At 35.6% G+C, this 27,060-nt stretch overlaps 2 protein-coding genes across 2 annotated transcripts in view; one reads left to right on the top strand and one right to left on the bottom strand.

Moving 5' to 3' along the window:
* LOC145283789 (negative elongation factor A-like) overlaps nt 1-27,060 on the bottom strand; it is a 259,059-nt gene that overhangs the window by 228,041 nt on the left and 3,958 nt on the right. The gene's annotated exons all lie outside the window — the stretch shown is intronic.
* LOC145283977 (uncharacterized) lies at nt 12,763-13,434 on the top strand. The gene has a single exon (XM_080133075.1). It carries the CDS (start codon nt 12,763-12,765, stop codon nt 13,432-13,434), a length of 672 nt encoding a protein of 223 aa, XP_079989201.1.

Below are 27,060 nucleotides of genomic sequence, written 5' to 3'. Positions count from 1 at the left end.
CAATAATAAAGATAATATATATCGTGAATCAGAAAATTAAGCAATAATAAAGATAATAAATGTATGGAATTATTAAATTAAACAATAATAAAGATAATATATGTATTGAATTATTAAATTAACCAATAATAAAGATAATATATGTAAGGAATTATAAAATTAAACAATAATAAAGATAATATATGTATTGAGTTATTTAATTAAGCAATAATGAAGATAATATATGTATTGAATTATAAAATTAAACAATAATAAAGATAATATATGTACTGAATTATTAAATTAAACAATAATAACGATAATATATGTATTAAATTATTAAATTAAACAATAATAAAGATAATAGATGTATTAGATTATTAAATTAAATAAGAATAAAGTTAATATATGGATTGAATTATTAAATTAAACAGAAATGAAGATAATATATGTATTGAATTAATAGATATAGGCAATAATAAAGATAATATATAAATTGAATTACTAAATTAAATAATAATAAAGATAATATATGTATTGAATTAATAAATTAAACAATATTAAATATAATATACGTATTGAATTATTAAATTAAACAATAATAAAGATAATATATGTATTGAATTATTAAAGTAAACAATAATAAATATAATATACCTCTTGAATTATTGAATTAAACAATAATAAAGATAATATACGTATTGAATTATTACATCAATCAATAATAAATATAATATATGTCTTGAATTATTAAATTAAACAATAATAAAGATAAAATATGTATGGAATTATTAAATTAAACAGTAATAAAGATAATATATGCATTGAATTAATAAATTTAAAAATAATAAAGATAATATATGTCTTGAATTATAAAATTAAAAAATAATAAAGATTATTTATGTATTGAATTATTAAATTAAACAATAATAAATATAATATATGCATTGAATTACTAAATTAAATAATAATGAAGATAATATATGTATTGAATTAATAAATTTAACAATAATAAATATAATATACGTATTGAATTATTAAATTAAACAATAATAACGATAATATACGTATTGAATTATTTAATTAAACAATAATAAACATAATATATGCATTTGAATTATTCAATTACACAATAATAAAGATACTATATATATTGAATTATTAAATTAAACAAAAATGAAGATAATATATGTATTGAATTAATAAATATAGGCAATAATAAAGATAATATATGCATTGAATTACTAAATTAAATAATAATAAAGATAATATATGCATTGAAGTAATAAATTCAACAATAATAAATATAATATACATATTGAATTATTAAATTAAACAATAACAAAGATAATATACGTATTGAATTATTGAATTAAACAATAAGAAAGATAATATATGTATGGAATTATTACAGTAAACAATAATAAAGATAATATATGTATTGAATTATTAAATTAAACAATAATAAAGATAATATAAGTATGGAATTATTAAATTAAACAATAATAAAGATAATATATATATTGAATTATTAAATTAAACAATAATAAAGATAATATATGTATTGAATTATTAAATTAAACAATAATAAAGATAATATATGTATTGAATTATAAAATTAAACAATAATAAAGATAATATATGTATTGAATTATTAAAGAAAACAAGAATAAAAATAATATACTCTTGAATTATTGAATTAAACGATAATAAAGATAATATATGTATGGAATTATTAAATTAAACAGTAATAAAGATAATATATATGTAATGAATTATTAAATTAAACAATAATAAAGATAATATATGCACTGAATTATTAAAATAAACAATAATAAAGATAATATATATCTTGAATTATAAAATTAAACAATAATAACGATAATATATGTTTTGAATTATTAAATTAAACAATAATAAAGATAATATATGTATTGAATTAATAAATTACACAATAATAAAGATAACATATATATTGAATTATTAAATTAATCAATAATAAAGATAATATATGCATTGAATTATTTAATTAAACAATAATAAATATAATATATGTATGGAATTATTAAATTAAACAGTAATAAAATAATATATGTATTGAATTATGAAATTAAACAATTATTAAGAAAATATATGTATTTAATTATTACATTAAAAAATAATAAAGATAATATATGTATTGAATTATTAAATTAAACAATAATAAAGATAATATACGTATTGAATTATAAAATTAAACAGTAATAAAGATAATATATGTATGGAATTATTCAACTAAACAGTAATAAATATAATATATGTATTGAATTATTAAATTAAAAAATAATATATGTATTGAATTGTTAAATTACACAATAATAAAGATAATATATGTATGGAATTATTCAACTAAACAGTAATAAATATAATATATGCATTGAATTATAAAATTAAGCAATAATAAAGATAATGTATGCATTGAGTTATTAAATTGCACAATAATAAAGATAAAATATGTATTGAATTATTAGATTAAACTATAATAAAGATAATATATCTATTGAATTATTGAATTAAACAAAAATGAAGATCATATATGTATTGAATTAATAAATGTTTAATAATAAAGATAATATATGTATTGAATTACTAAATTAAATAATAATTAAGATAATATATGTATTGAATTAATAAATTTAGCAATAATAAATATAATATACGTATTGAATTATTAAATTAAACAATAATAAAGATAATATATGTATTGAATTATTAAATTAAACCATAATAAAGATAATATAGATATTGGCTTATAAAATTAAACAATAATAAAAATAATATATGTATTGAATAATTAAATTAAACCCTAATAAAGATAATATATGCATTGAATAATTAACTCAAACAATAATAAATATAATATATGCAATGAATTAATACATTAAACAATAATAAAGATGTATACGCAATGCATTTATAAATTAAACAACAATAAAATAATATATATATATTTTATTAATAAATTACACAATAATAAATATGATATATGCATTGAATTATTAAATTAACCAATAATAAAGATAATATATGCAATGGCTTAATAAATTAAACAATAATAAAAATTATATAGGCATTGAATTATTAAATTAAACAAAAATAAAGATTATATATGTATTGAATAATTAAATGAAAAAATTATAAAGTTAATATATGCATTGAACTATTAAATTAAAATATAATAAATATAATATATATATTGAATTATTACATTAAACAATAATAAACATAATATATGCATTAAATTATGAAATAAATAAAAAATATGAAGATAATGTATGCATTTAATTATTAAATTAAACAATAATAAAGTAAATACATTTATTGAATTCTTAATTTAAACAATAATAAAGACAATATATGTATTGAATTATTAGATTAAACAATAATAAAGATAATATATGAATTGAATTATAAAATAAACAATAATAAAGCCAATATATGCCATGAATTACTAAATTAAAAATGTTTATAATGCACTGAATTATTAAAATAAAAATAAAAAAGATAATATATGTTCACTTATTAAATGAAACCATAACAAAGATAATATATATATTGAATGATTAAATTTAACAATAATAAAGATAATATATGCATTGAATAATGAAAATAAAAAATAAAGACAATATATGTATTGAAACACTAAATTAAACAATAATAAACATAATATATGTATGTAATTATTAAATCAAAAATAATAAAGGTAACATATTTATTGAATTTAAACAATAATAAAGATATTTATTGAAGTTAAACAATAATAAAGATATTATGTATTGAATTATTAAATTAAACAATAATAATGATAATATATCTATTGAATTATTAAATTAAACACTAATAACGATAATATATGTATTGAATTTTTAAAATAAACAATAATAAAGAAAATACATGTATTGAATACTTAAATTAAACAATAATGAAGATAATATATATATGTAATTAATAAATTCAACAATAATGCAAATAATATATGTATTGAATTATTAAATAAGACCATAGAAGATCCTAACTTACCCTATATGTGCTTCCGGGTTGCTTTAGCTCACACTACTGCATTTATATTTACTCTCTATCGCCCCCACAACAGCGGAGTTACTAGCTTTAAAAGCATATCTGAGAAAATTGACCAAGTCCTATCTGCTTATCCTTCAGCTAACATTCACGTAAGTGGAGACTTCAATGTTCACAATGTCAAATGGTTGACCCACTCAAACAAGACCGATGATGAGGGTAAGTTCTGTCATGATTTCTCCATTGCCTATGACCTCACTCAGATTGTTTACGAACGCACCCGACGCTGAGTATGCAAGTCTACTAGACCTTTTTCTTGCAACTTGCCCTGAACTATGTTCAGTTTCTGTTCTGTCTCCTCTTGGATCTTCCGACCACTCTGTTTTATCAAGATAAAAATCAAATGTAATAAGTCCCCAGATGTACCTCTCCATCCTACAGTATATCGATACACTAAGGCTGACTGGGATAGCTTCCGTACATTTATATCAGATCTAGCTCTGCGTTCCATGTTTAAAAAGGATGTGTCCTCTATAGTATCAGACCTGACCGAATGGTTAATTGTAGGTATAGACCGTTTCATACCCTCGAAAAAATTCCAGCTAAAACTTTACAGCCAGCCATGGTTTTCTCCAGAATGTGCTGCTGCCATTGCGCACAGGAATCACTTTTTCCACTGCTTCCAACGTAATAGATGTATGGAAACTAACGGCGCTTTGAGGACTGCCAGCAACTATTGTAAGAAAGTAATAAAGAACGCAAGAGAGTTGTATGCTCAATCCGTTAAGTCCAAAGTAACTGAGCAGCGGCTTGGTTCCCACTAGTTTTGGCAAATAGCAAACAGAATCATGAACAGAAGCGTGTGCTCTATCCCAACTATCATCAATGGACCTGAGGTAATCTCGTCAGCATCAGACAAAGCCAAACTCTTTGCCAAGAACTTTGCAGCTAATTCTACCCTTTGCGACTAAGGCCGCCAACCCCCAATATTTCCTCCTGTATCAGAAAACACGCTATGTGATATACGTATATCTGTACGTGATGTTGCCAAGCTAATCAAAAACCTTGATTCCAGTAAAGCAACTGGCCCTGACGGTATTCCAATTATAGTACTCAAAAAACTTCAACCTGAACTAGCACCCATATTTACAAAACTGTTTAAACGTTGTCTTAAGGAGAATAGTTTCCCATCACCCTGGAAAATTTCATCAGTATGCCCTGTATTTAAGAATTCAGGTGATCGCTCATCCCCCTCTCAGTACAAGCCAATAAGTCTTCTGTGCGTCCTGAGTAAGTTGCTGGAATCTGTGTTAAATACAGAAGTAATCAACCATCTCAACAAAATAACCTTCTTAGTGACACTCAATATGGTTTCCATTCTGCTAGATCTACAGCAGATGTGCTTACAGTTATATCTCATAGGATTAGCAAATCTCTCGATGGAGGCTACCTTTCTAGGGCAATTGCTCTTGACATATCAAAGGCCTTTGATAGGGTATGGCATAAATGTTTACTTCACAAGATCTCTAGTTATGGTATAGCTGGAAATGTCTTCTTAATTATTAAATCATTTCTTTCTGATAGGTTCATAAGAGTAGTAGTTGATGGGCAGAAATCAGAAGCTCACAGTAATAATGCTGGTGTGCCTCAGGGGTCCATCCTGGGCCCAACTCTTTTCCTGATCTACATTAATGATCATCCAAATCACATCCTTACATCATTTGTAGACATTTATGCTGACGACACTACCATTTATGGTAGCACATCTAAGACAGTAAACGACCAAGTTCTCTCCAATTCTCTCTCCTCCGATCTTGAGCACATAGTACAATGGGGAAAGGAGTGGCTGGTTACTTTTAATGCATCTAAAACCAAGCTTCTCTCTTTACATCATCAACATTCTGATCCCCATCTGACATCAATTGAAATGAATGGCTCTCGTCTTCAGGAGGCCTCAAGTTTTGACAAGCTTCTGGGCTTGACCATTACTCCTGATCTTAAATGGAATACGTACATCAAATCTGTTGCCAAGGCCGCTGGAAAAATGGTGGGATCTTTCTATCGATCCAGTAGATATCTCACTGCTGATGTAATTCTCTATCTATATAAGAGCCAGGTACATCCAAGGAGGGAATACTGTTGCCACATCTGAATAGGAGCTGCTAGAAAGGAATTGTCCTGCCTTGATAGAGTTCAAAATAGACTTTGTAGCCTCGTAGGTGATGTCCTTTTCTCTTCACTGCAACCTATCTCACAGAAGAGATGTTGCGAGTTTGTCTTTGTTGTATCGTTACTTTCATGGAAAGTGTTCGACTGAGCTTAAGTCTATGGTCCCTCCTCGCCAAACTTTCACAAGAAACACTCGTCTAGCTGAAAACACTATCAATAATTCCCCCCACTCTTTATCTGTGCCTAAACCTAAACGTAGATTCCATGAACAAAGCTTCTTTCTTAGAACTGCACGCCTGTGGAATTGTCTTCCGTTTTCTTGCTTTCCGACTGACTACAATATAGTTGTGTTCAAGTCTAATGTAAATAAGTTCTTGATGAGCCGTTCCATATAAGTTATCAAATTAACTGAATTTTCATTACTAATGATTACAATATTGTCCAATTTCTACTGTAAACTCTTTAACCCTTATCCTTGAGTGGCCTCTTGGCCTTGATAATGTGGTAATTCGTGTAAAAAAAATAGATAAAAAATAAATAAATAAAGGTAATATATATATCGAATTATATAAATAAACAATAATAAAGATAGTATATGCATTGAATTATTAAATTAAACAATAATAAAGATTATATGAGTATTGAATTATTAAATTAAGCAATAAGAAAGATAATATATCTATTGAATTACTAAATTAATCCATAATAAAGATAATATATGCAATTAATTAATAAATTAAGCAATAAGAAAGATAATATATGTATTGAATTATTACATGAAACAATAATCCAGATAATATATATATTGAATTAATATATTAATCAATAATAAAGATAATATATTTATTGAATTAATAAGGCAATTAATAATAAATATAATATATATAATGAATTAATAAATTAAACAATAATAAATATAATATATGTATTGAATTATTAAATTAAACAATAATAAAGATAATATATGTATTGAATTATTAAATTAAACAATAATAAAGATAATGTATGCATTGAGTTATTAAATTAAACAATAATAAATATAATATATGCATTGAATTATAAAATTAAACAGTAATAAAGATAATATATGTATTGAATTATTATAGTAAACAATAATAAAGATAATATATGTATTGAATTATTAAATTAAACAATAATAAAGATAACAAATGTATTGAATTATTAAATTAAACAATAATAAAGAAAATATGTTGCCAGGGTCGCTGGAAAAATGGTAGGATACTTCTGCCGCTCCAGAAGATATCTTAGTGCTGATGCAATATATATCGATATAGAAGCTAGGTACGTCCAAGGATGGAGTATTGCTGCCACATCTCGGCAGGAGCTGCTAAAAACAGCCTACCCTGCTTTGACAGAGTGCAAAATATGCTTCGTGGCTTTGTGGGGGATGCCGTTTTCTCTTCCCTGCAACCTCTCTGCGAGAGAGGTTGCGAGCCTGTCTTTGTTTTATTGTTACTTCCATGGCAAGTGCTCGTCTGAGCTTCAATCTTTGGTCCCCCCTCGCCAATCTTTCATGAAAAATACCTGTCTAGCTGAAACCACTGTCCAAAATTTTCCTCACCCTTTATCTTTGCTAAAACGTAGATTCCATGAACAAAGCTTTTTTCTTTGAAGTGCACCTGTGGAACTCGTTCCGTTAGCTTGTTTTCCACCTGGATGTCTTAAAGTTCAACATAAATAAATTCCTGATAAACCGCCCACTTAAGTAAGACACTTTATTAAATCTCAACACTAACGTATTGCACATGAAATAACCCTTATCCACGAGTAGCTTCCGGGCCTTGATAAGTGGTGACCCCTTCTAAAAAAATAATAAAGAAAATAAAGAAATAAAAAAATATATATGTATTGAATTATAAAATTAAACAATAATAAAGATAATATATGTATTGAATTATTAAATTAAGCAATAATAAAAATAATATATGCAATGAATTATGTACTAAAACATTAATAAAGATAATATATGTATTGAATAATTAAATTAAACAATAATAAAGTTGATATATGTATTGGATTATTAAATTAAACAACTATGAACATAATATATGTTTTGAATCAATAAATTCATCAATAATAAAGATAATATATGAAATGAATTAATAAATTAAACAATAATAAAGATAATATATGTATTGAATTTTTGAAATTAAACAATAATAAATGTAATATATGCATCGAATTATTAAAATAAACAATAATAAAGTCAATATATGCATTGAACTATTAAATTAAACAATAAGAAAGAAAATATATGTATTGAATTATTAAATTAAACAATAAGAAAGAAAATATATGTTATTGAATTATTAACTTAAACAATAATAAAGAAAATATATACATTGAATTATTAACTTAAACAATAAGAAAGATAATATGTGTATTGAATTATTAAATTAAACAATATAAAGATAATATATGTATTGAATTATTAAATTAAACAATAATAAAGATAATAAAAGATAATAAACAATAATAAAGATAATAAAGATAAAATATGCAAGTAATTATTAAATTAAACGATAATAAAGATAATATATGTATTGAATTAATACATTAATCAATAATAAAGGTAATATATGCAATGAATCAATAAATTAAACAATAAAGATAATATATGTACTGAATTATTAAATTAAACAGTAATAAAGATAATATATGCATTGCATTATTAAATTAAACAATAATAAAGATAATATCTATATTGAATTATTAAAATAGCAATAATAAATATAATATATGCAATAAATTATGTACTTAAACAATAATAAAGATAATATAATATATTTAATTATTAAATTTAGCAATAAGAAATATAATTGATATTATTAAATTATATTTAATATATTTTTATTGAATTATTAAATTAAACAACAATAAAGATAATATATGTATTGAATTATTAAATTAAACAATAATAAAGAGAATATATGTACTGAATTAATAAATTTATCAATAATAAAGATAATTTATTTATTGAATTAATAAATTAATCAATAATAAAGATAATATATGCAATGAATTAATAAATTAAACAATAATAAAATAATATATGCATTGAATTTTTAATTAAACAATAATAAAGATATTGTTTTGTGACGTGGAAATACATGTAAAAGCGCTTTTTTTTATTTAATTGGGATATTTTTTATGTATAAATTTGTTCTGAAATCTTGTATATAATAAAAAAATATAGAGAGAGAAACGGTGGCGACGGGGATGGGAAAAAAAAAGAAAGATATGTATATATATATTTTTTCAATTTGTGGGGGAGACGTGTTGCACAGTGCCTTGTGTGGAAGACTGCAGGTGTGAACTCTCAACGACTGCAGAGGCCGGATGTACTTGCTGATGGTTAAAGTCAGTGACATTGCGGGTGCAGCTGGAAATGCGACTCTGATATATAAATAAAAGCAGGTAGCTTGTAAACAGAAGGAGAAATTGAATTAATAAATTATTGAATTAATAAAATAATCATTAATAGCTAATGAAAATGTCTCCTCTCATCACCTAGGACATAAGCTCACCAACCCTCTTCTCTATTGTTTCAGAATGTAGAGTGAACAGCATTCTTTAGTCGAACTGAACTTGTATGAAACTTGGAGGTCATACTCAGACTTCATCAAGATCGTCATTGCCGTGTGTAATCAAACCTCGTCAATCTTCGCCCATACCTCTTCGACTAAGGAAAGGTGTGCTACTCATCTATGCTGTTCTATGACTACACATCGCCAGGATCTCGCCGCTTTTGAAAGCAACTTATTCCACCTGGATAAATAATGAGTGACAAAATTGAAGTCACCTGCCCAGTTACTAGATGTGGCTGGAAATCCCAGAAACTCCCTGAATCCCTCATTAACGTGGTCATTACCTCCATGAATCTTCATGCCCAAACTGCCCATCCAGCCTCAATAGCCAACCCCCAACAACCAGCAGCTCCCAGGCTTAAGCTTAAGTCCCCATCTATTGGTGCCGGGAGCACTCCCGATCAATGGTCGGCCTTCAAGCGACAATGGTCTATGTATAAGACCAGCATGGCTATCACTGATGCTATGTGTGCCATGCCCCTCTTTCACTGCTGTGATGAGGACCTCATGAATGACCTCTTGAGAGACTTGCAGAAAGATGTGTCATCAATGACCGAGGCAGACCTCCTTGCTGCTATAAGGTGCCTGGCAGTCAGGGAAGAGAGCACTCTGGTCCACTGCATCAAATTCAGTAGGATAACACAGGCCCCTGGTACCCCTATCAGGACCTTCCTTGCTGCTCTCAGGGGTCAGTCCGCCTTATGCCAGTACACAGCAAAGTGTAAGGAACCAGGCTGTGGCCACACTTATGATTACAGCAGTGAGATTATTAGGGATAATCTCATTCGTGGTATTGCTGATCCAGAGATTCTTTCTGATCTGTTGGGTGATCCCAAAACAGACCGAACCCTGGAGAAAACTGTTGCCTATATAGCCCAGAAGGAATAGGGTAAATCCACCAGGGCAGCCGTTGGGGAAACTACCGCCGCCATGAGTCATGGCAACGACAAATCCCACCAGTCACAACAATCTCGCAGCAACAAAAAGAGCAAGTGCTAGGCCTGCAAAGAACTACAGCACAGTAAGTCGAACGACTGGAATTCCAGAGCCAAGTCCTGCAGTGCTTAGTCTATAACATGCAGCAAGTACTCTGTAAAAGGCCAACTGCAGTAAGTGCTTGAACTGCGGGTTATGGGACCGAGATAGATCTTCTAGGTGGTGCTCTCAGAACCCCCGCTATAAAGTTAAGCCCAAGTACAGTAATAACGCCTTGCACATGGGGGATGACGAAGCTGGCAGTCTATTTGACTAACTTTGTTCCGTCTGGACTCATCAACCCTTAACTAGCAGCTGCAAGCCAATCAAACATCATGTTTATGAAGGCAAATGGGTCGCTAGACCTTCCAAGCCCCACCCAATGATGACGGTGAAGCTCACCCCATTACCAGATGACCACAAGAAGCTTGGCCGCCCACTTAAATCCTCCAACCCCACATCAATCGAAATACCTATGGTGGCGGATTCTGGTTGTCAGAGTTCCATCATACCCATCAGATCACCACTTGCGATGGGCATCGCCAAGGCTGACATATTCCCCGTCAAATTGTCCATGCGAGGAGCTATTGAGGAGGATCTAGGGGTTGAAGGAGGTATCTTCATGGAGATATCCACAGCTGATGTATCTGGCACACCAAAAACAACAAAGCAGTTGTTATATGTGTCTAGAAAAATCGGCAAAGCTTTCCTTTGTCGTGAAGCACTGGTGGCATTAGGGGTCATACTTGCCAGTTTCCCAACTGTGCCAGTAAGTTGGCCTCAAGACCTCCTGACTACAATGGAAGATGAAAATAGGCAGTGTTCGTGCCCAAAACGCACTGATTTAGCACCACCTATACCAACAAAGCTTCCAATAGGTATTGTGCCCACCAATGAAAATGTGCCCATTCTGAAACAATACCTGCTTGACTTCTATTCATCAACAGCGTTTAATACATGTGAGCACCAGCCACTTCCCATGATGAAGTGCGAACCGCTGGAGCTCCATATCGACCCCAACGCAAAGCCAGTCGCCATTCACAAGCCTGCATTGGTCCTCCTACACTGGCAAGATAAGGTCTATAATGACCTTGAGAGAGATGTCACTATCGGCGTCCTAGAGAAGGTCAGCCCCAACACGCCGACCACCTGGTGTTCCCGCATGGTGGTGACCGCAAAAGCTGACGGCTCCCCTAGAAGAACAGTGGATCTGCAGCCACAGAATCGATAGGCCATGAGGCAGACTCACCACGTGGAGAGTCCCTTCCATCTGGCAGATCGTGTCCCCCAGCACACGCAGAAGACCGTCATGGACGCTTGGAATGGTTACCATTCTGTTCCCATCCGAGAGGAAGATCTCCACATTACAACCTTCATAACTCCATGGGGTTGTTATCGTTACAAGGTGGCACCACAGGGCTTCCTCGCTAGTGGCGACGCCTACAACCAGCGATTTGATGCTATTATCGCCAACTTCAAAAACAAGGTTAAGTGCATGGATGACACGTATATGTGGGCTGACTCAGCTGAGGCATCATTCTTTCAGGCATGCGAGTGGTTGAACCTCTGTGCCAGAAATGGGATTACCCTCAACCCCAAGAAGTTCCAGTTCGCCGAAGAGACTATTGTCTTTGCAGGCCTCCAGATCATGCCCACTAATGTCACTCCGTCTGACAAGTTCTTGGAATCTATTCGGAATTTCCCTACCCCGAAGGACATCACTGGTGCAAGGGCTTGGTTTGGATTGGTCAATCAAGGAGCATATGCATTCTCCATGGCCAAGCGCATGCAGCTGTTCCGGCATGTCCTGAAACCATCCACCAAATTTCAGTGGACAGAGGAATTGAATGAGATATTTGCTGAGTCTAAGCTCAAGATCATAGAAGAAATAAAGGAAGGAGTGAGGTTGTTCCAGCCATCCCACCCAACCTGTCTGTTAACCGATTAGTCGGTCACTGGCGTCGGGTACTTCATGATGCAGAAGTACTGTGACTGTACCACCAGGACGCCTGTGTGCTGCAAGGGGGGCTGGAAGCTCTGCCTGGTGGGTAGCCACTTCACCCACGTGGCAGAATCCAGGTATGCACCCATTGAAGGAGAAGCCCTCGCTGTTGCCTACGCCTTGCACCAAACACGGTATTACATCCTCGGATGCCGTGACTTGACTGTGGCTACCGACCACAAGCCACTGGTCGGGATACTCAATGACCGCTCCTTGATGGAGATAGACAATCGCCGTCTGTTGAATCTAAAGGAAAATACCCTCTCCTACAGCTTTGAAGTTATCCACATCTTTGGAAAAAAGAACCTGGGACCTGACGCCGCCTCCCGATACCTGTCAGCCGCCGCCAGCCGTGCAGATGATGTTTCTAGCCCAGAAGACACCGCAGATATTGGAGAGGATGATGGGATACACGCATCTATGTCTAACGCTCTCTATGCAGTCACTAATGTGGTTTCCTGGGACATAGTGCGGGAAGCTACATCTTCGGACGCAGACCTACAGGAATTACACAGACTGATTCATGACGGATTTCCTTTGGACTGCCGACAGCATCATTGTGCCGGCAACATTACACCAAGAGATATTGGAGGCCCTTCATGCGGCCCACCAGGGAGTCAGCTTCATTTGTGCCCGCGCAGCTGACTCAGTTTACTGGCTCAATATCAGGGAAGCCTTTGTGACTTTTGGGGTGCCTGAAGAGCTGACATTCGACGGGGGACTCTAGTTTATTGCTGGGAAGACTCAAGATTTCCTCCGATCATGGGGAGTTCACCATCGCCTCACCTCTGTTGCCAACCCTCACGCCAACTGCAGAGCAGAAATTGCAGTCAAAGCTGTCAAACGAATGCTGATGGATAACACCTCACCGGGCGGGTCCATCAATGTGGACAAGTTTCAACGGGCGATGCTAATATACCGCAACTCCATCGACCCAGAGACGAAGGCATCCCCTGCTCTTATAATTTTCAGACGACCCATTAGAGATCCCATCCCAATCCCAATGGGTCAGTACTGCCCCCACCCACATGGTCTGAAACGCTCATAAACAGGGAGAAGGCACTAGCAAAACATCATTCCCTTGAGCATGGAAAGTGGAGCGAGCATACAAGATCTTTGCCCCCTCTAAGCATGGGGGATCATGTGTATATTCAAACCCTAAACGCTGGGAACAAACAGGCACCGTTGTGAAGGTGAGACAATTTCACCAATATGTGGTCAAGATAGATGGTTCTGGGAGACTCACACTCAGAAACTGACAACACCTTCGGAAATTCAAGCCTTTCAGGACCACAACTAGCGAAGACGTGATAGAGTCCTTCTTACCAGTCACCAGGCTGCCAGCATGCATGCATGTTCTTGGGAGCACCCTACCAGTGGCGCCAGAGAACTCTCCTGCCACCCTGCCAGAAGTCCATGCTGGTAATCCAACAGATAGTCCCATATGTAAGTCCGGCGATAAAGATTTTTATGACGTGCCATCGAGCCCTTCTGAGATCCTTCCAGCTACTCCTCATGCTTCTGACCCAGCTAGAGATTCTGGCACTCCCGAGAACTCCATACCGGTCGCACATGCGACCACTCCCAAGAACGCTGGATCTGGAAAAGACATCACTCCCAAGAACATGCATGCAATTGCCAAGAAGGCCCCCAGGGCCTTGAGCCGACTGATGACACGCAACGCTCCTGGTGCTTCAGAAACTGCACCAGCCAGTAGGTTCTGGCCCCGGCGCAACCAACACTAGTGATTTCATCACCAGTCAACATTGTACAGTGTATATAACTTCAGAGGACTTTTGTACAGAATTTTTTTGTTGTACCCGCAAAAAACTCACCGTGGGTGGGGGAGATAGCTAATGTAAATGTCTCCTCTCATCACCTAGGACATAAGCTCACCAACCCCCTTCTCTATTGTTTCAGAGTGTAGAGTGAACAGCATTCTTTTTTACATCACTCACCCGAAATTCCTTGCAAACTTGTGGGGGAGAGGAATGCATGTCAAGCAGGTTTAAATTACGGTTGTTTGTGAGTATTTTTGCAGATACTTTTTGAAATGGAACCTTTTAGTTTTTGCACAAGTGAGAATAGTCTGAACAGCGCACATTGTGACATAAATAGAAGAAACTGTCAGCAGCTGTATTAAGTTCAACATCAGAATTTTGATTGTCCATGCTCATGTTGTGAAAAAGAACGCTCAGCATTCTTTAGTGGAACTAAACTTGTATGAAACTTGGAGGCCACACTCAGACTTCATCAAGATCATCAGTGCCGTGTGTAATCAACCCTCGTCAGTCTCTTCGCCCATACCTCATCGACTAAGGAAAGGTGTGCTACTCATCTATGTATTGAATTATTAAATTAAACAATAATAAAGAGAATATATGTATTGAATTAATAAATTAATCAATAATAAAGATAATTTATTTATTGAATTAATAAATTAATCAATAATAAAGATAATATATGCAATGAATTAATAAATTAAACAATAATAAAGTAATATATGTATTGAATTTTTAATTAAACAATAATAAAGATATTGTTTTGTGATGTGGAAATACATGTAAAAGCGCTTTTTTTTATTTAATTGGGATATTTTTTATGTATAAATTTGTTCTGAAATGTTGTATATAATATAAAAATATATAGAGAGAAACGGCGGCGACGGGGATGGAAAAAAAAAAGAAAGATATGTATATATATATATATATTTTTTCAATTTGTGGGGGAGAGGGGTTGCACAGTGCCTTGTGCGGAAGACTGCAGGTGTGAACTCTCAACGGCTGCAGAAGCCGGATGTACTTGTTGATGGGGTCACAGGTTAAAGTCAGTGACATTGCGGGTACAGTGGGAAACGCGACTGATATATAAATAAAAGCAGGTAGCTTGTAAGCAAAAGGAGAAACAGGCAGACACGCACCCGGTTGTTGGAGACGCCGTTCGCTTGTCCACTGACACCGTCACCCCCCCCCCGTCCTACGTCGCCGCTAAGTTTCTCACTGTTACACGCAACCATTGAATTTAGTAGTTGCAGCATTTTTAAAAAAGGAATAAAGACATTTCATTTTTCTACAAGTTGTTAGCATCTGTTTTTTGCCGGAGAGTGCTGGGGAATGCATTATTGATAAGTGGTGACTTTCATGAAAAAAAAAAAAAATTATGTGGCTGGGATCAGAGAGAGAGAGAGAGAGAGAGAGAGAGAGAGAGAGAGAGAGAGAGAGAGAGAGAGAGAGAGAGAGAGATTAAAGATGGCGGCCATGGTTTTATAAGGTGTAGTCTTGTGGAATCGCATGAGATCACACTGCCCACTGCACACATATACATATACAAATAGAATGGAATCAGTTTTTAATAAAATGCCTGTTGTCAGAGGTGAGGGGGAGAATGCATGCTGGAAGTTGAGAGAGTTGTGAGTGACGAAGTTGACAGTGACAAATTCTAGCTGAACTTTTTTCTTATTTTATTTATTTATTTTATTTATTTATTGCTGTTTACCAGCCCATTGAACTACATATACTCAGTCTGTATGAGTGTATGATCAGAGGTTTGGCTCTCATGGGTTTTGAAGAATAACAAACAAAGTCCTGAATAGATGTAAAACCTCTATCCCAACAATCAATAATAGGCAAACGATGATCTCTTCAGCAAATTTTTCCTTTTCCAATCCATGCCACCTACCTCCAGAATAAGAAAAAAAACAAAACAAAACAAAAAAAACACGTCAGACAACATCTTAATAACTGTCAGAGATATTAACAAAATTATCAAGAACCTCAATGTCAAGTTTAAAAATTCCAATAATTGTTTTTGTAATTTGCCGGTTACATGAGATTTTGTGATGTATAGTGGCTGAATGGGGCTAAAAACAAAAAATATAAAGCTAAAAATAACATACTATTGAAGGTATTTCACCATAAATGCTGTTTGGAAGTATAATTTAATTCAATTATAAAAAAAAACTGGTTTTTGTCTGTTTTGTTACATTAAAATTTTTAAATTCATCAGAATACTTAAATAAATATTTAGACACGTCCATACTTCCATACTTTTAAAAACCTTAATCTACATGTATAGGGAATTTTTGACTTGAAATAAAAATGTAATAATTTGAAATTATTTGAAATTTAGGTACTTATATGCTAATATTTTTGCACTCTTATTTAGACTTTTAAAAAATTTGGTTTTCAAGAAAATCAAGTTTTACAACTAAGCAAGTCGTGTTTTCGTCAGCCATGATTGAATTAAATTAAATACAGAGAAAAGGGGGAGACAACTTAAATCAAAGTCGATAAGTGAAAACTCTGCCTTAAATTCAATGCATTTTAGTCGTAAAATCGCTAAAAATCGTAAATTTTTATTTTCTTAGTTTTAAATCTATTTACGTAATTTTTGGAATATGGCATCTTTGTTCTGTAATGAGTATGTACATCATACAGACTTTTCTATATTTTCTTTACTTTTATTTGCCGCCATAAGTGCCAATCTGAACAAGCATCAACATTTCTATAATTGATTCAAAAACATTTTAGGTTTGCTTTTTTGGAAAAAGCTAGATTTGGAATTGAAAATTCCAATCATAAGTTAAAATAAATACAGAATGTTATTGAAATAAGGAATGTGGAATTGCAATTGTTTAGCTTACATATCTGTTTATTGGGAAAAGAATGTAACGATGAAATGTGTGCTGTTATAAAAATGGAAATTAAAATAAGGAATTTAATCGTCAATTGAAATTGTAAACATGTTATTTGAAAAATAGGTTACTGAACTCGGGGTCATGTCAAGTTTGGAAACGTAACGCATGTCATCCAACGTGCTTTATGAGCACATGCTTAATCATGCGATGACGTGATGAGTTCTCAATATAGGTAGAGTTTTAGATGGAGTCTGGGAGATATCTACTGGATTGATAGAAGGATCCCACCATTTTTCCAATGGCTTTGACAACAGATTTGATGTACGTGTTTCATTTCAGATCAGGAGTAAAGATCAAGCCCAGAAGCTTGTCAAAACATGAGATCTTCCCAAGACGAGAGCTATTCATTTCAATTGATACTAGATGGGGATCAGAGCGTTGATGATGTAAAGATAGAAGCTTGGTTTTAGATGCATTAAAAGTAACTAGCCACTCCTTTCCCCATTGTACCACGTGCTCAAGATCAGAGGAGAGAGAATCGGAGAGAACTTGGTCATTTACGTCTTAGATGTGCTACCATAAATGGTAGTGTCATCAGCATAAATGTCTACGAATGATGTAAGGATGTGATTTGGAAGATCATTAATGTAAATCAGGAAGCGAGTTGGACCCAGAATGGAACCCTGAGGGACTCCAGCATTAATACTGTGAGCTTCTGATTTCTGCCCATCAACTACTACTCTTATGAACCTATCAGAGAGAAATTATTTAATAATTGAGAAGACATTTCCAGCTATACCATAGCTGGAGATCTTGTGAAGTAGACCTTTATGCCATATCAAAGGCCTTTGATAGGTCAAGAGCAATTGCTCTAGAAAGGTTGCCTCCTTGGAGAGATTCGCTAATCCTATGAAATATAACTGTAAGCACATCTGCTATAGTGTAACCCCTCCTTGTAAAGAAGGTGGTTAGAACCCCTTTTTATCTGGAATTCTCGGCTTGTGTCATCTAGTCTTCTCTGAGGGATGTTACATGGAATCCTGTATGCTGAAAGCGAATATCGAAGCCGCAGGCAGGAAGAAAAACAGACTTGTGTACTCTAGTCTACAGAGTTAATTTTCAAATTTATGTACAAATATTTTTACAAAAATCATTCAGTTCTTAGTAAGTTTTTTCAAAGTCTCAAATCTCTTCACAGACAACGACAGATGGGTGGATGAGGAAGGTGGAGGGATCACGTCTCTACACGGTCTATTCTTCTCCTCTGGTCTTCACCGTTCTCCGTTCTAATATAATCTCATCTGACTAATTTCCGCATGACAGTCGTATATATAGTGAGGTACGTGGATGGGGTGGAAATTTCCTCAGCCAGTAAGATTTTGCCACGAAATCGAAAAGCTCCAGGTTTTGCATGTATGCAGTTCCCAAACCTGGGATTTGAATTACTCGCTAAGGTCAGATGTCAATTCTGACATTCGACTTTGAGTTCACCAAGGCCAGACAATATTATGCTTCAAGTTCCTGTCATCAACTTTAGCTGCAAAATATATTTCCCTGGTTTCAAACAATATCTATTTTGACATGAAATAAAAAATATATATTTATATTCTCTATTTTAAATCCTCGGGTTATCTAGCATCACCTGGGAATGATTAGCTATCTCAGTGTTGTTCTAAAGATCCCCAATGCGGATTACGTCACATTCGCCCCCATTAGACTTCGTAGAACCAATGGAGTCTAATTCCTTAACACACCACTCCATCTCTTTTTACAGTTCACCATCAGATTTTTTTTTTCACAGACCCCTCTCTCCATCCTCAAATTACCCGTCGAAAAGATAACATATACTCAATCCCATATCCACCCTTTAATCAGGGTTCTCCCCCTTTTTCATTCAAAAGTCCATAAGAAAGTCAATTCAAAAAAATTCGTAAAATCATCAAAAATGTAAAAGTTCAAAGTTCGTTAAGGCTAATACAGTTTCTTTTCTTTTTTTTTTCACATGCAAATTTTTTCTTTGTATATTTTTTTCAATTCACATTAATAATTCAAAGATTGATAATTATCATTTAAAAATTGTCACTCAATAAAATGCATTAAGTTCATCAATTAGCTCATAAGAGTTACTTCCCTTGTTTAATAGTTTTGTCCCCTTTTTTTTTCAAAATATCATTACTTGATTTTTTTTAAAGGTTTTATAAGACTTATTCCGCTTTTTCCATTTGACGGATTTCCAAACTGAGGACTACGGAGGGCGTTGGCATTTGAGACGACCCTAGAGAGGGGTCGAATGCGGGCAGTGAAATTCTGTCGGCGGGTTCGAGTGGAACTTGGGAGGAAGAAGACCAAATCCCTCTATCCGTATTGAAGGAATGGTTGACACTGCGACCGAGAGGGACCCAGGAAACACCTCTGAAAGACAGATTAAGGGGAGCGACGGCCAGAAGGGGAGAGAACTGTTGACATACTATTTTGAAATTGAGTTAGATCAACTTAATTTTATTTTGGAATGGGGAGTAGTCCTCCTAGTGGGAAATTACAATTTCAAGTTTATGTGAGTTGATCTAATATAAAAAATAAAAAAAGGGGATTAATAATTGTACCTAGATTGGGGAAATTGAGAGTAATTCCTTAACAGAGGTTGTGGAGATATTAATTTAAGAATTGAATTGGGTTTTCTTGAAAATTTAACTAATTGTTCTTTTTCTTCTCTCTTTTTTTTCTCTTCTCTTCCTCCTCAAGCGGAAAGATATATTTTTTTTTTCATATGAAATGGATGGTCGAGAATTAGACTTTTGAGTCCAGTTGGGAATAATTAGCATTCATTCCAGGGATTAAATTGACTTTTGGGAAGAATTAAGATTTTGCCTCAGTCAGACAGGATTTCTAAATTGCGAAATAAGGGCTAGGAGGTCACGTTCTGAATGAAGAATAATTGGAAATAATTATTGGCATCACTGAGTGAAGTATGGTACATTCAACTTAGCACAAAAAGCGACTTAATTAATTTTTTTTTTACTCGGCTTTGTGAGGACCGCTAAAAAAAACATTACGCATTTAAAAAAAAAAAAAAGTAAATAGGGGCTGATGGCAGGGAAGGGGGCATGTGCCGTTGTAATGATCATCGAGTGGCCCTCGGTTTTGGATCTGGCCGAGAGTGACCTGATATCAATGGCAATGCCTCCGCTCTGAAGTCATTCATAGGTGTTATGAACGGAATGGGAGGGAGAAATAGGTGTACTATGAAGATATGTATACAACGCTTAGTAAGGTATCTTGCTGCTAATGGTTGTATGGTGCATGAATGTAAGAAGGAGCGAGGCAATGAGCATCTCGAGGCTGATTGCACGGATGGTGGGAGAAACTGGTTCGAAACCGCCTGTGATTCTGGAAAATGAAGCTGCTGACAAAAGTGAGACGCAACTTGAAGACCTCCCTGATGCTGAAATCCAAGGGAACTGAAGACAACTTGAAGATCTTTTCTTTTCTTATCTCTCTATTTACCCAAAATTCTTGCAGGGCGCTGAAGCTGAGAACCGTCGGAAGAAAGTCCCAACAATACCTTGAATGACCGTCTATTGAGGTGAGAAGAAGTCCTCAGTGAAAGAAAATCTGAAAAGATGCTTATAAAGAAGACTTGAACTGTAAAATAAAAGGTGAAGGTTCAACTACAACTGCTTAAGGTGAGAAAGATTCCCCTAGCTCAATAAAAAGCGGGTCCTTTTAGAACCCTCATTAGGGCTATATACCCTTTATTATGAGACTGTGCTGTTAATAGCAGCAAAGTGAAAAAAAAAACTCTTGTAAATTGTGACTGATACTCTGTGAAACAAAATAACAATTGAACTATGAGTGAATTGATGAAAAGAAAATGGAAAAAGGGGAATAACTCTTGTAAAAGCCTTGAAAAAAAAAACGAGTAATTTTATTTTGGAAAAAAAGGGGACGAAACTTTTAATCAAGGGAAGTAACTCTTATGAGCTAATTGATGAACTTAATGCATTTTATTGAGTGACAATTTTTTTTTAAATGATGGTTATCTTATCTTTGAATTATTAATGTGAATTGAAAAAAAAAGAATATACAAAGGAAAAAATTTGCATGTTAAAAAAAAAAACGGTATTAGCCCTGACGAACTTTGAATTTTTACATTTTTTATGAACTAGCATTTCAGCCCGGCGTTGCCCGGGTGTTTGGATGTGTGTGTTAAGCAAAAAAAAAAGTGGTAGTAGGGAGACAGGCTCGAACCCGTACTGCAAAGGAGAAAAAGAACGGGGTAAAACCTAACGTTTATGCTGTTATGACCACCGCCAAACTGGAAGCGACATTTTTTTAAATTAAGGCTAGACAATCTAAAGGAGAGGATAACTTTAAAAAATATTGGCAAAAAAAGTGACCCCCCCCTGTAGAAAAGTGCCTAGTTGAAGGGGAAGATATTAATGTTTTTAGCCAATTTTTCGATATTTGTCATATGAAAGGTCGAACTTTAAAACGATACTGATCTTGGTAAAATCCGTCGCCTCTATTGAAAGTTTAAGGCAGACATACAAACAGACATACATACTGTAGCAGGATTAGCAGTAACCAAAATGAGAAATAGAGAGCTTACCTCGGATACGTCTGTTTTGGGCTGAGCGGAAGAGAGAGTTCCAAGATGGCGTCCATGAGCTTTTATTAGCGTTTACCCAATGTAATTATCATTGAATCACGTTTGCTCTCGCGCGATTATGCAAATACATCGTTCCCGGCCGCTATAAAGGCAGGACACTGGAAAGGAGAACCAGCGTTCTTCAGATTGTGTGTAGGTGATTCTGGCGAGTAGATTGTGCTTGTTATGACCTACGTGTCTGCGAGAAGCGCGTTTTTGTTCCGTCTGTTTTTTTTGTTTGTTTTGCCTACTACATTTTTGTTTCAAGCTATTTCGGCTCAACTATGGCGAAGGTGCAGATAAGCAGCGATATTATCAAGCCGTTCTCTGGCGAGGGAGACGTTGTAGCGTGGCTGAAAAAAGTGAGACTTGTCGCACAACTTCAGCAGGTGGATGATGTAGCGAGTCTGCTACCTTTATATCTGGAAGGTGATGCACTGGCCCTCTACATGGAAATGGAGGAGGACGATCAAAGGGAAATAGACAAGATTGAGGCCCGATTAAAGGAGGCATTTACCGACGACGCGTTTGCAGCATACAGAAAAATTACTATGGTCAGATGGGCTGGCGAACGTGTGGATGTTTACGCCAACAAAATCAGGCAGTTGATTGGATTGGCCGGATTCACAGGAGATGGCTTAGAGAGACTCACAAAATTGACTTTCGTCACTGGGTTCCCTGACGCTATCTCAATTGCTCTTCAACAGGTGCCGATCATCAAAGTCCTGACCATGGAGAAACTAATGTCGAGAGCAAGAATTTTGACGACGACTGGTGAACACAATCAGGACGTGGTTGCGACCACACGCTCACCCAACAACCACAGGGCCCAGAATATTCCTGTTAGTGTGACCTGTTTCAAGTGCAATACGAAAGGTCACTTTGCAAAGGACTGTCAAAAACGTGGAACACGGTGTTACCGTTGCGGTGAGAGTGGACACTGGGCTCGGAATTGCTCGGGAAACGAGCACGGGGAGGACACATAAGCGCCAGTCTCCTTCCCCACTAAGATGAGAACATGACGCTCCCGGTGATAAGCATCCATGTTGATGGAACGCGATGTTTGGCGCTTATTGATACAGGATGCTCTAGGACTATTTTACATGCAGACCGGTGTCGGTCTTGGAGAAAAACGAACGTAAATGTAAAAACGATTGGTGGAATGTCCCATGCATGCTGCGGTGTTGGAGCGGTCTCTGAGTCCACTGACGAAGGTGTGTCTGCCAGAATCGATGTGTTGGTGGTGCGTGGCAAACCGCTGGGGTTTGACTTACTTCTAGGGATCGACGCCATAAAAGCTCTGAACGGTGTTGTTGTCAACCCTACAGCCATTTCTATTAATGAACCGGATTTCACCGCCACCTTTGATCATCAAAACCGAACGTGAACCGCATCGTGGAAGTGGTCTGACGACCACCCCCCCTGATCATGAGAGCAATTGTCAGTGAAGTATTGTCTCAGGAAGAAGTTGTAAGCCGCGCAGCATCTGTTTACATCGATGACATTTTTGTCTACGAGGACGTAGTGCCCGCGACCTATGTAAGAGAACACCTAGCGCAGTTCGGGTTGGAGTGCAAGAACCCAGAGCGGTTGAAGGACGGTGCACGGGTGCTGGGGTTGGCGGTCTGGATGGAACACAGTGAACTATGGTGGAAGCGAAGAAATGCAATTCCAGAGGCTCCCAGCATTGTTATGCGATGAACAATGTTTTCCCTGTGTGGTCAACTTGTTGGGCACTTTCCGGTGTGCGGTTGGCTTTGTGTGGCTTGTGGAATACTTAGAAGGAGAGTAAGTTCGGTAACAAAGGGCTGGGATGATGAAGCAAGGGATGCCATACTGTATCGTATGATGTTCGAAACCTTGGAATCTGTGCAGCGGAACGATCCGGTCCAGGGAAATTGGTGTGTGAATAGCAAAGAGCTGAATGTATGGGTCGATGCTAGCTCCCTTAGCAATTGGTGCAGCCTTGGAGATGCGCGAAACTGTGTTGGAGGATGCATGTTGGCTGCGACCTGAAGGTGACTCTCAACATATCAACTTAGCCGAGCTGGATGCCATATTGAAAGGTATCAATTTGGCTCTACAGTGGCAGAGCAAAGTGCTACACATAAAGACAGATTCTGTCTGTGTATACCATTGGGTCTCGGACACGCTAACTGGAAAGGCGCGAGTGCGCACCAAAGCAGCAAGCAAGATGCTTATTAGGAGGCGACTAAGCACTCTAAAGGAGCTCGTGAAAGAGTACGAGCTGACAGTGGACGTGACACTGGTTCCATCAGCACGAAACATTGCTGACCGATTGACACGAGTACCACAGACGTGGTTTAAGGCAATGAAAAAGAAAAACGGGCTTGACCCGGTGATAGGCGCGGTTCACACAGACGAGCTGGATGAGAGTCAAATCATGGCTATTCACAAAGGTAGTGGACATCCGGGGGTGCGACACACTACCTACTTAGTCAGGAGAAGTTGCCCAACCACGACAAAAGCAACCGTTAAAATGGTCATATGGAAATGTGAGGAATGTCAGTTCATTGACCCAGCGCCAGTCAGGTGGGAAAAGGGAAAGCTGGAAGTTAACGAGAATTGGCAGAGAATTGGAATGGATATCACGCATTATGGCACCTTCCATTTTTTAACTCTAACAGACTGTGGTCCATCGCGTTTCTCCATTTGGAGGAAATTGGCAAGGCAGGACTCGGCAAGCGTGATCCATCAGTTGGAAACAGTGTTCCTCGAACGTGGCTCGCCGCATGAAATCCTTTTAGACAATGACACAGCTTTCTGCAGCAACGCATTCCAAGCATTTGCACATAAATGGGGAGTTCACTTGCGATTCCGTTGTGCGTACGCTCCAGCCAGGAATGGCATAGCGTAACGATGTCACCGTACAGTGAAACGAATAGCGGCTAGAATGCGCTGTCCCATACAGGAAGCTGTCTACAAGTATAACATCACACCAAGAGACGACACATCTCCCTTCACTGCGCCTGCCAACAGGATTTATAGATACGAAGTTCAAGTAAAGGAGACCAATCTCGCAACTGCGTCTGCAGATCCCAAGGACAGCTCTTACCAGGTTGGAGATCGCGTGTGGGTCAAAGACTGCAAAATCGATGTACAACGAGGTTCGGCAAGGGTGAGGTGACCAAGGTAATCAGCCCTCAATCGATTTTGGTGGACGGTGTGCCTTGCCACGTGAAAAATCTGCGCCCTCGCCATTATGTTGTTACATCGGAGGAAGAGGAAGACAGTACAATGTCTTCTGAATGAGCAGAGAGTATAATGCAGGACGATGGAGAGCCATATAATGCACATACTGAAGAAGCAGAAGAGGGACCACCCGTCTTGCCTTTACGAAGGAGTACCCGACAAAGACGGATACTGCTCCCCTGTCCCTGCCCTGATTGTGAAACACCGCCTATGGAACAGACTGGCGGCAATAACGGTGGTAATGAGGAAGATGACAAGGAGGAAGTGCTGCCTCCGGTTCTTCGAAAAAGTACCCGACAAAGACGACTGCCCCCCTGCCCCGTTTGTGATCATGAGATCAGGGGAGAGTGTAGCAGAATTAGCAGTAACCAAAATGAGAAATAGAGAGCTTACCTCGGATACGTCTGTTTTGGGCTGAGCGGAAGAGAGATTTCCAAGATGGCGTCCATGAGCTTTTATTAGCGTTTACCCAATGTAATTATCGTTGAATCACGTCTGCTCTCGCGCGATTATGCAAATACGTCGTTCCCAGCCGCTATAAAGGCAGGATACTGGAAAGGAGAGCGAGCGTTCTGCAGATTGTGTGTAGGTGATTCTGGCGAGTAGATTATGCTTGTTACGACCCACGTGTCTGCGAGAAGCGCGTTTTTGTTCCGTCTGTTTTTAGTTGTACTTTTTTTTGTTTGTTTTGCCTACTACATTTTTGTTTCACATACATACATTTATATATTGGTAACTAAAAATTTTCGACCCAAACTGATGAAAAAGCTTGCCATATCTCAGAATACCCTTTATGTAAAATTTCAAATATTTAGACCAGAAATTGTCTGAGTAATTTGGAAGCGACTGCAGAGGTCAATTTTTTTTTTTTTAATTTTTACCCCTATTATGACCCCTTAACATTTATTGTTTTGGGCTCAAATCAAGTTATTAAGTTAGATCCATGTCCAAGAAACCTATATCTAAAATTTCAAGTGCGTACACCCAAAATTGTCGGAGGAGTTTGGTAGAGTTCTCAAAGGTCAAATCGTTGAACTTTGACCCCTTAATCGCCAAATTTCTGGCCAAAAACCGATCACATCGATTTTCCCAAATCTCAGTACCCTGTATATCAAATTTTGAGTCTGTAGACTAAAAATTGACAGAGTTATTGCGTAGGGAAATGTACACAGACACACACACACTTTCACTTTTATATATATATATATATATATATATATATATATATATATATATATATATAGACTTACGAATTTTTTAATTGACTTTTTTATGGACTTTTGAATGAACAAAAAAGGGGGAGAACCCTGATTAAAGGGTGGATATGGGATTGTGTGTATGTTACTTCTGTTTTGACGGGTAATTTGAGGATGGTGAGGAGGGGGGTCTGTGAAAAAGAAATCTGACTGCGAACTGTAAAAAGGGATGGGGTGGTGTGTTAAGGAATTAGACTCCATTGGTTCTACAAAGCAATATAGTCTAATGGGGACGAATGTGACGTAATCTCGGCGTTGTTCTAAAGCTCCCCAATGGGGATTACGTCACAATAGATCTAGCAGAATGGAAACCATATTGAGTGTCACTAAGAAGGTTATTTTTGCTGAGATGGTTGATTACTTCTCTATTTAACACAGATTCCAGTAACTTACTCATGATGCACAGGAGATTTATTGGCCTGTACTGAGAGGGAGATGACCAATCACAATGTTTAAACAGTTTTGTAAGTATGGGCGCTACTTCTGGTTGAAGTTTTTTGAGTACTATAATTGAAATA

The sequence above is a fragment of the Euprymna scolopes genome, chromosome 8 (assembly GCF_053919585.1).
Source record: "Euprymna scolopes isolate OS-2025 chromosome 8, ASM5391958v1, whole genome shotgun sequence".
NCBI classification, from domain to species: Eukaryota; Metazoa; Mollusca; class Cephalopoda; order Sepiida; family Sepiolidae; genus Euprymna; species Euprymna scolopes.
This window is presented reverse-complemented; position numbering and strand designations above follow the sequence as displayed.

Excerpts from the sequence above, each read along its gene's own strand:
- LOC145283977 (XM_080133075.1), top strand. The coding sequence starts at position 12,763 with ATGCAGAAGTACTGTGACTGTACCACCAGGACGCCTGTGTGCTGCAAG.